This window comes from Vigna angularis, chromosome 7 (genome assembly GCF_016808095.1).
Source record: "Vigna angularis cultivar LongXiaoDou No.4 chromosome 7, ASM1680809v1, whole genome shotgun sequence".
Taxonomy (NCBI): domain Eukaryota; kingdom Viridiplantae; phylum Streptophyta; class Magnoliopsida; order Fabales; family Fabaceae; genus Vigna; species Vigna angularis.
This window is the reverse complement of record NC_068976.1, coordinates 20,966,757-20,978,181: the sequence shown is the minus strand read 5'-3', so window position 1 is coordinate 20,978,181 and position 11,425 is coordinate 20,966,757. Positions and strand designations below refer to the sequence as shown.

General features: G+C 33.2%; 1 protein-coding gene and 1 pseudogene across 1 annotated transcript; both read left to right on the top strand.

Annotated features, from left to right (window-relative positions):
• Positions 1 to 553: 553 nt before the first annotated feature.
• On the top strand, positions 554 to 2,868 carry LOC108323534 (TMV resistance protein N-like). Its single transcript, XM_052880118.1, has 3 exons — positions 554 to 872; positions 1,033 to 1,197; positions 2,692 to 2,868. The coding sequence occupies exons 1-3, from the start codon at positions 710 to 712 to the stop codon at positions 2,697 to 2,699; spliced, it is 336 nt and encodes a 111-aa protein (XP_052736078.1). The 5' UTR covers positions 554 to 709; the 3' UTR covers positions 2,700 to 2,868.
• A 4,153-nt stretch (positions 2,869 to 7,021) lies between these two features.
• On the top strand, positions 7,022 to 10,561 carry LOC128197852 (disease resistance protein Roq1-like; annotated as a pseudogene).
• The last annotated feature ends 864 nt before the right edge of the window (positions 10,562 to 11,425 follow it).

Below are 11,425 nucleotides of genomic sequence, written 5' to 3'. Positions count from 1 at the left end.
TTTCATCTCATTTCCTTATTAATTTTTATATACCAACTTTTTTAATTATTCCATTACATTTTTTTAATCATATCTTCTTCACCAATATATTTTATTATTTGCTTAATCAATTTTCTCCATCTACTTTTCCATCCCATTTTTATATTAATTTCTCTTACTATCTTTTATTTATTTCATCTACTTTTCTAAATTATATTTTATCCACCACATTCTCCACCAACTTATTTTATTATTTCTTTTATGCATTTTTCTCCATCTACTTTTCCAACCCACTTTTATATTAATTTATCTTATTAACTTTTATTTATTCCATCTACTTTCTTAAATTATATTTTATCCACCATTTTCTCCACCAACTTATTTTATTATTTATTTTATTCATCTTTTTTCATCTACTTTTTCATCTCATTTTTATATTAATTTTTCTTACTAATTTTTATTTATTTCATCTAATTTTTTAAATTATATTTTATTGTGGGCGTGAATTATGTTGGTATCATATGTAGTGTCTGGATCAATGGGCCCTCATGTTAGACAGAGTGACCAGAACAGCCAATGGGCATAGACCAGAACACCTTCCAGGAACCTTACTTCATTGATAAAGTAAAGTGTGTAGATCAAGCATAGGATACTCTGCTCTATTCAATCACAACACACTAAATTGAAAAAATTAGTTGAGCATCCTTAGGAGTAGTTTGGTTTTTTTAACATGGGAAAACATGGTGAGGAAGAAGAGTATTTTCGCTACGATGTGTTCATTAGTTTCAGAGGGGAAGATATTAGGCACACCGTTCTACGGCAGCTCCGTGAAGGGTTGGGTAGGAGGGGAATACTCAGTTTCCATGATGACAGGGATATGAGGATAGGGACAGGTCTTTCACTTGCTCTGCGTGAGGCCATTGCAGAATCTAATGTTTTCATAGTTGTGTTTTCTGAGAACTATGCATCTTCCACATGGTGTCTCGATGAACTTGATAAGATTATCCAACGCACCCACATGAACAGTACTGAGCAAATTTTTTTTTCTTCCAGTGTTCTACTATGTAGATCCCTCAGATATACAGGAATTGAGAAGTAGTTTCGGAAAACACATGACGGCACACGAAAAAGAGTTTGGAAAAGAGTCGCAGAGAGTGCAGGCTTGGAGGTCTGCTTTGTCTGAAGCAGCTAACTTGCCAGGGATGCATATTACCCCGGGTATGTACAAAAACAACTCCTTTTCATCCATGTAATTACGTTAATAAACACAAAGTAAACTAATATTAAAAGTATATTACATTTATTCCATGCTAAATTCAATATTTTAAAATTAAAATGCATTAAGTAAGATGGGTTGCATCTACATGAATCTTGTGAACTTTTAATTGAATATTAATAAATTTTTGTGGTTGATTATGTATTTAATAAATTTATATTTTTATTTGAGTTTATGGTGTTAAATTTTATATTAACGAAATGATAGGGTAGTTACGTTAATGTTATAATTTTATTATTTTATTATTTTATAATTTTATAATATTATAATTTGTTAGAATTATGAATTATGTGTGTAAGTGTGTATGAGGTGTGAAAGTGTGTCCTTGTGTGAGTTGTTAGTTAGGGGATTCCAACCAGTCTTAGCTGGTTCTTCTCTATAAATGTAACTTGAAGTGTAGAGATGTATAAGCTTTCAAGAAATATGTTTTGAGTTAACAGTGGACATAGCTCCAGCTAGAGGTGTCAATTTGACCCATGACCCCGGGGTTAGCCTTAATCCACTTTTGAAAAAGTCCCCTCTTAAGAAGCCCCTCAAATGGGGGTCAAAAAAAAGCCCCAACCCCCAAAGTCCCCTCTCAAGGAGGTTAGGGTCAGGGTTAAGGTGGGTTTAGCCCACTAAAATTTTTTTGGAAACTAAACTTCAACATTCTTAATAGTAACTATTAGAAGTACTAAATTTTATATTCATGTAATTGATTTCTTATTTCAAATTATTAAATAAAACTAATTAATTATAGTATAATAGAATATTTAATATTCAAAATAACCACTTTTTTAAATAATTAAAAACAATTGCAAAACACACACTTAATTTTATACAACTAAATAGTATTACAAATTTATTTTACTGAAATATTATAAAAATGCTTTATTTTGTTGTCAATTTTAATAAAATTATGTTTTATGTTGTAGACACCAATTATTAGAAAATTATATATAATTAGTAATATCAAAATAACCCCAAAGAGAGATAATAACATATTAATTTGATTTAATATTTGCACTGCGTTTACAGTTCTTAAAAAGAATCACTGTTTTGTTTCCTGGACTTCTAAAATATCACTCAATCTGCTTTTAATTATTTAAAATTAAAAATAATTCAAAAATTTATTATCTAAATTTTTTTGATCAAAAATAGTATTAATATTTTATGTGTAAATTAAACTTATGTTTTATTTTGTTTTTTTCTCTCTGATAATCTTTTCTCAAAATCACCATAAGATATATTATAAAAAGAAAGTTAATTTCTTAAAAATTTATAAAAAAATGAAAATTTTAAATAGACCTAAAGTACTAAAGAATGACAAATGTTATACTATCGACTAAAGAATGTTATACTAAAGAATGACAAATTTATACAAATAATTGTTAAATTTATTTGTATGATTTTTTTTATTAAATATATTATCGACTAATTATTATGTTATATTGTAGGTATCTGATCAAGGGAGTGAGCCAAACAATGGATAAGAAAAAATTAGATATTGTTATTGAATACTTTTATGAGTCATATTTTTAGTATTGAACATCTATATTGAACATAATGAACCTCTTTCTTTTTAATTTTTATGTATGAACAATTAGTTATATAAATGATATTAGGTTGAACAATGTAGTTTATTTTATACAATATTATTAAATTTTAGTTCATATTAATTTATTGTTTGTTTTGTCAATAAAATCATTTTTATTATAATCTAATTTTATTACAATAAAAAAAATGAACTATACAAATTCCCGGCGGTTTTAAAACCCCGGTAAACTAAACCATCAAAAATAGGGGCGGTTTTGAGATAATCTCAGCTAGTTCCAGCGGTTTTTGAGTAGTCCCGCTATTCTCGGTGGTTTTTATAAAGCTCCAACTAATTCCTGTAGTTTCTACAAAATCCTTGGAAATTCCGGCGGTTTCTGGGAACCCTCGCTAATGCTGGCAATTTTTTCAGAATCGTCGGTACTTGCTTGGCGATGGATGTTTTCCAATCGATTTTTCCAACCGTGGGAAATATGATTTGCAGGGGTTAAAACTGTCAGTAATATTTAAAAAAAACCCCGGTAAAAATACAGATTTTTGTAGTGATTAAACTCACCTTGAAGTTAGGGCAACCCCAAAATCTTTTGCCCTTGTTTTTAGGGGTTCTGGCAACACGGAAGACTTAGGCCGCCCGCAAAAGCAACTGGGTTTTACACCCAACCCACTCCCACTACTAGAGCTATTTTGAAAACCCCAACCCGTGCATTTGCAAGACGGAGAACAACCAGACATTTCGTCACTTCAACACTGCTTCCACAACTCTTTCTAACGAAAATGGAGATGTTAAACACTTTCGAAATCAGGGTTCTCTCTAAATATCAACTTTTACGGCTAACACATCACACATGGCAATCTATTCACACAACACAACACCAATGAAATTTAATAAACAATGCCTCGTCAACTAAAACAGATTACACCTCAGCAAAAACAAACGGCTTTACTGAAAAATTAATGGAGAGAGCTTAATTGATTCATTTTAACAAGTTTAAGGACCTAATTAAGACCGAAAAAAAACATAATAATCCATTTAAAATTGACACACATATACGAGGAACAAACGAGGATTTAAACAAAAAAGTAAAAATAAAACAAGTGTCTACAAAACCAGATATGATTCCAGTAGTCGGTTACGTACAGGAATATTTTAACATCAAACGACACTTTTCTCAAGACAGTTCCTCTAATCAATTGTAAATTTAACGTAAATTTAGACAAAAAGTGACTTTTCCTCTATATATTCTTATTCTCAATAAAAAATTGAAACAGTGTGTCTTTTAAAAAAACAAACTTTTGTTTTAAAAGCTTTTTACAGGTCCAGAAAACAAGGATTAATCTTTCTCCAACAAATTTATTAATAGTGAAAATTCATAATTGTGTAATTAGATAATAAATTGGTTGATATGTTTTTAGTTTTAAATTTTTTATACAGTTTTAGACTTGTAAGGCTTTTTATAATTCACGCCATTTGGAGTATAAGATAATGCAAGTAACTATGACATCCTTTCAAATTAATCATACAATAAACAGACAGAGATGGTCTAAATTATACATCAATATTATACATCAAATGACTATTTTTAGATTTAAAGACGAGAATGGCAGTGATACAAATATCTAAAATTAATTTAAAATATAAGTACATATCAATTAACATTATATATGAGATTACACGTATAATCATATATATGAATATGTATATATAATAGTGCCGTTAAAATGGGTTGAAACCCGTAAGCCAACCTGGCTCACCACGGATTTAAATCGGATTGGGTTGGAAAAAAATGCAAAATTTTTTAGGGAGTTGCTCCCTCCACCCCCACACATCTCTTCTTCCACCTTCCCAATTTTCTAAAATGCCAATTATATCCTTCTAAAATGACAATTATAGGTCCTATAGGCGAAACAGATGTCTGAACTCTTCCGTAAAGCTTCTTCTCCATTTCCGTAAGGGTGCCACATGCCTTTGATGGATCATCCTTTGAAAAGCTAATGTCAACCCCACCAACGCATCTCAATTCTTCTCCCTTCTTATAACCAGGTTCACCTTCGCTGGATAATTTCCATGAGAAACTGTCCTCTGTGATAAGCTTTTCCCTGAGAATGTCTTGTGTGCTGAAAAGCGTGATAGATGTTAAGGATTGAAAGAAAGGGAATAAAAAAATTTCAATTGTGGAATGTAGAATTGTAGAGACGTAACGTTATCCAAGTTTGGTGATCTCGCCAAGATTCTCGCGATTGTGATGGTTCTTCAGGTGCTTCTTCCATTGAGCAACACAAAAACCAGAGCTGTCTGAACTCTTTCTCGTACGCTGTCCTACTCGCATGTTGGGCCGATACCTATAGGCCACATATGACATCCTTAAACGGATGTCAACATCCGTTTAAGGCAAAACGGATGTCGACATCCGTTTCGCCTTAAACGGATGTCGACATCCGTTTCGCCTTAAACGGATGTTGACATCCGTTGAAGGATGTCATCCGTCCAGAGGCAGCGTTGCTTTTTCGTTTCGTTTTTATTTTATGGCTCATGCAAGGATTATAGGCTTGGATATTAAAAGGATTATTGGAAGTATGGGAAGGCTTTAGGGTTTAGGATTATAGGAAGAATTATGACTACGTACCTGGAGAGGAACCACGACAAGGACACTACACCATAAACGCACTGCACCACCTACTGTACCCATAACAAGAGGAAGATTGCTTGATAATTCTTTTCACGATCACCAAGCTTTGCAGAAAAATATTTTACTCATACAAGGAACTACGTAGGTTATCAGTTAAATATGTTATAAATGAATAAAATTAAAAAACAATAATTTTAAAAGTAAAATTTTACTGAGGGGCAAAATAGTAAAGGAAAGGTGGAGGAAGGGGCAAAAAAGTAAAGGGGAGGTGGAGGAAGAGATGTGTGGGGGTGGAGGGAGCAACTCTCAATTTTTTATGCGAGCCAATTTTGACCCAGCTCACTAAGAACCCGGTTCACACAGATTACCCAGCTCACTAAGAACTCGGTTCACACAGATTGAACCCGTGGTGGGTCGGGTTGGCTCACCAACCCACCTATTTTTTTAATTAAATTAAATTAATTATTCAAATCTTATTTTTTTATTGAAATCAAATTAATTAAATTAATTATTCAAAATTCAGCAATAGAGCATTTCGCGTTCCTGTCTTTCCAAAAGTTCCCATTCACAAATAAAACCCTAAGATTATAGATTGGATAATATTATAGATGGAGATAAAGAAGATGTTTCAAGAGAGCATAATACTATGATTTATCCATTCATGACTCCAATTTAATAGATGAATAATATTATAGATTAGATAATTCGGGAATATATCATTTGTTTTATCTTGTTTTTAGACCTATCTACAAGCATGACAATTTATCTTGTTCTATATATTTTTGTTAACGTCTATATGTAGTTTTTTTGTATGTCTCACTAAATTAAATTGGCAAAATTTTATGCTTGATAGCTTAGAATATATATAACAATATATTTCTTTTGTTTCATTTTCTTTTATATCAATTGATTCAATTATTACTGTTTCAATTTGATGATCAAAGTAACATGTTATAAGAATCTAAGAAGAAAAAGGTGAAAAAAAAGTTAATTAAGTGAGCCAATGAACCAACCCGTTTAACCCACAAACCTGTGGTGGGTCGGGTCGGGTTCGAATTTTTTTGACTCACTAATAAATGAGCCGGGTTAGGTTGACTCACTAAGTGGTCAACCCGTGATGGATTGGATCGGGTTAGGCCGAGTTACCCGTTTTCACAACTCTATATAATATAACAGTGTAGAATTATAATTGTAACTTATGGTCCGATACACAGGGAATATTGTGCTTCACACAAATAGTGCACAGAATAAGTATTTAGGCACTTAATACAGCATGGCATGGAATTGAGCAGTAAATTTAACTCCAATAATGTTCCTCAATGCATTAGTTAAAAGGAAAGGTGGCACACAACATGACATATTCCTTCCATTAATTTTCTTATGAAAAATGTTTTTCTTTTTACAATAACTTATAATTAGTCTATTTTAAATATACGAATCACCAAATAATAGTACATAATATATTATCAAAAATATTTATGATCGATCCAATTTCAAATATATAAAACAATGATATCATAAAAAAAATTTGTTAAAAAATATTATTAAAATATTATGGTTCTTTTCTTATCATACAATGATATCATTATTTTGACTAATAGGGAACAGTAGTGAGTAGGTGCATGGGAAGAAACAAAACTAGGGAAACTCAACACCTCGTGGTTCTTAATTTAAAGATTTATATTAATTTAATATAATATTAGGGGGCCAAATCCCCGTTAAGAGAGCCTTAATCTCCGTTTAAGACAGTGTATTTAGTGACAGCACACTGAATTACAAAGAAGTTGAGCATCTCAGTCTAGTTTTGGTTTTTTTGTACTATGGGGTGTGTCGGTTTCAGCTACGATGTGTTCATTAGTTTTAGAGGCGAAGATACTAGGGACAATTTTGTAGGGCATCTCCGTAAAGAGTTGGGTAGGAGGGGAATACTCACTTTCCATGATGACAGAGATATGGGGATAGGGGAAAGTCTTTCACCTGCTCTCAACAACGCCATGGAAGAATCTAGGATTTTCATTGTTGTGTTTTCTGAAAACTATGCATCTTCCACATGGTGTCTCGATGAACTTGTCAGGATCATCCAGCTCTCCAAGAAGAGGGAGAAGAAGCAAGTTGTTTTCCCAGTGTTCTACCATGTACATCCATCAGATATACTGCAAGACATGAGGGCACATGAAATTACGTTTGGAAAACAGTCCCAGAGAATGCAGGCTTGGAGGTCTGCTTTGTCTGAAGCAGTTCACTTGCCAAGGAAGCATATTACCACCGGGTATGTACAAAAACCATTTTCCTTTCATCCATCTAATTACGATAATAAACACAAATTAAATTAATATTAAAACTATATTTCATTTATGATTCACACTAAACTTCTTTAATTATAATTAATGATGAATTACTGTCGATTTAGTCCACGGAACTTATAGTCAACTTTCAAACTCCATACTTTTAGAACTTGAACCATGTGCACCACTAATAGGACATTATTCACTGTTTAGTATTGACATTTACTTTATAGCAACTGATTTTTTCCCTTAATACTACAATATTAATCACAATGCTTGTTATTTAGTATAATAATAAAAATGATGAAACCCTAAAATCTAACAAATAATTAATACAATTCTACTCCTTCAGGTGTGAAAACAATTTTATTGAAGAAATTGTTAGGGAGGTGTATAAGAATATAGCTCCTAAACCTTTATATACGGGTCAAAACTCTCTCGGACTTGAGTCCCACATAGAAGAGGTTAAGTCACTTTTGGACATTAAGCCTGATGACAACACTGTAAGAATGTTGGGCATATATGGACTTGGTGGAATTGGAAAAACGGAACTTGCCAAAGCTTTGTATGACAAAATTGTGCAGCACTTTGATGCTGCAAGTTTTCTTGCCGGTGTTAGAGAAAAATCAAACACAATCAATGGCATGGAAGATCTACATAAGACACTTTTATCTGAGATGTTAGAGGAGTCGGAAACTAAGTTGGGAAGTACCGATAAAGGAATTTATGAAATAAAACGAAAGCTTCGTCGAAAGAAAGTTCTTTTGGTTCTTGACGACGTTGATGATAAAGAAGAGTTAGAAAACTTGGCAGGAGGGTGTGATTGGTTTGGTCCAGGTAGTAGGATCCTTATAACGACAAGGGAAAAAGATGTCCTGATTGCTCATCATGTTGGAAATATTTATGAAATGAAGGAACTTGATGAACAACATTCTTTGGAGCTCTTTTGTTGGAATGCCTTCGGACAAGGTTGTCCTAAAACAGGTTTTTGAGATGTGTCCCTACGTGCTGTAGATTACACCAAAGGTCTTCCACTTGCTTTAAAAGTGATAGGCTCTGACTTAGCTACTCTTCATGAAGAAAGTTTAGATGCCTGGGAAGATGCATTGGAAGAATATGAGAAGACTCCTCCGAATAAAAAGATTCAAGATGTGCTTAAAATAAGCTACGATAGATTGGATGATGATGCGAAACAAGTTTTCTTGGACATAGCTTGCTTCTTTAAAGGGGAGAGAATGAAATATATGAAAAAGATACTTAAGGAATTTTGTTCAACATCCAACATGAAAGTACTTGTCAATAAATCACTCATAACTGTCGAGAATGACAGGCTGCCTCAAGATGCATGATCTAATACAAGATATGGGTAGACAGATTGTTAGGCAGGAAGCACCAAATCCTGGTGAACGTAGCAGAATATGGGATTATGAAGATGTTATTGAAATACTAAACGAAGATTATGTAATCATCTACTCCTTTACTCCATTTGTTTTTATTTATATATTATAGTTTTTATATTAATGACGATATATGGAGTTGATATTGGTTCTTTGTACTTATGTTAAAGGGAAGTGATAAGATTCAAGGGATTATGCTTGATCCTCCTCAACAAGAAATGGTAAAATGGAGTGGTACTGAGTTTGAGAAAATGAAATGGCTCAGAATTCTCATTGTTCGAAACACATCCTTTTCATCTGAACCTGAACATTTACCAAATCATTTAAGACTGCTTGACTGGGACAACTATCCTTCAAAGTCTTTCCCACCAAAATTTCATCCAAAGAAAATCGTTGTCTTCAATTTGCCTAGAAGTTGTCTAACATTGGAAGGGCAGCCATTCAAGGTACAATTCTATATATACCATATTTTCCTATTTTTTACGTTTCAATTTTTCATTGAACAAAATCTTCCATATTCACTCAACATGCAGCAAATCATAATTTTTATTGACATTTTGTATTTGGCAGAAATTTCCATGCTTGACTAATATGGACTTTTCATATAACCAACGTATCATCGAAATACCTTATGTGTCCGAACTTCAGAATCTAAGAGAATTGAGACTTGATTATTGTAGAAACCTAATTGCAGTCCATGAATCTGTTGGATTTTTGAAAAGGCTTTCTCATTTAAGTGTTTCAGAATGCAAAAAACTTCAAATTTTCATGTCCAGAATGTTTCTACCATCTCTACAAATCTTTAATCTTAACTTTTGTGAAAGCCTTGGTCACTTCCCAGAGATAATGAAAGAGATAATGAAAGAAATGACAAAGCCATTGAAGATTCATATGATAAATACTGCTATTCAAGAGCTTCTAGAATCCATTAGTAAATTTACTGGGCTTGTTTCCATAGACATATCGAATAACAGGAAACTTAAAAATCTACCGAGAAGTTTATTCATGTTGCCAAATGTTGATTCTTTCATAATCAAAGCATGTTCCAAACTTGGAGAATCCATTCGAAGTTTGGTGCAACACCATTCAAAAGCCAATGTTCATAAAAAATTACGATTACTGAATTTCGAAAATGGTAACTTGTCTGATGAAGATCTTCTTGCAATTATTTGTCACTTTCCAAAATTAGAAGAATTGATTGTTTCAGAGAACAATTTTGTATCTATCCCTTCATGCATAAAGGAATGTGGTGACTTGACAAGTCTCGATTTGAATGGATGTAAGAAGCTTAAAAAAATTCCTGAACTCACTAGCTTGAGAATTCTTGATGTTCATGATTGTCTATATCTCGAAGAAATTTCAAAGTTGCCGTCTACTATTCAGAAAGTAGATGCAAGATTTTGTTTCAAGTTAACAAAAGAGACATCAGACGTGTTATGGTATCAGGTATCATACTTATTTTAAATCTTGTATCAGATATGCATGTAAGATTATATTTTTCTTAGAATAACTTGTATTTAAACTACTTTTAGTGATTGTGAAGTAAATGGATAGGATTTATTAAAATGCATAGAGAAGAGACAATTGAAACTGTTACAATGATATGACAGGTGAAGAAAGGGGTAGGAGGAATAGAAATGGTGATCCCATTTATAACAGGGATTCCAGAATGGTTTAACTTTGTGGGGGTAGGAAGGATTCCTCGTTTCTGGGTTCGTGGCAAGTTCCCTAAGATGGTTGTAGCGATGATCTTCCACTTCCAAAATGAGAGTCAAAGGGACAGATTTGATGGTCGTGGCCTTGTTGATCTGCGTTTACTAATCAACGGTCGATACGCTCCTCGAAAAGGGTATCAGAACTTTAGAATTGAGGCAGAGCACATCTTGTTGTGTGATGTAGGAGTTTTGTGCAGTGAGAAGGAGTGGGTTGGCAATGCAGTTATGGAGCATGAGTGGAATCTGGTGGAGGTTTCGTATGATGCGACGTCGTCGTTGATGATAAGTGGTTGGGGAGCGTTTGTGTTTGAAGAAGGAACGAATATGGAAGATCTCCTGTTCGCTAGTCCCAATAACTTGATTGTGAACGGAGATTCAACCTTTGTCCATAAGGGAAGTTTGGAGGACGACGAAAACTACGTTGGTCTTCCGGAAGGAATAGCATGGGAATCCTTGTTTGAAGGAATAAAGGATGGAATTGTTGAGGCATGGAATAAGTTTCCTTCTATGGATGTTGCTGAAATCTGTGTGGCTGCCTTGAAGAAGAATCGTAAGATTGAATGGACAGTTGAAGGGATGGAGGGAATACCCTCAGCTGAAAACAGGACGTACA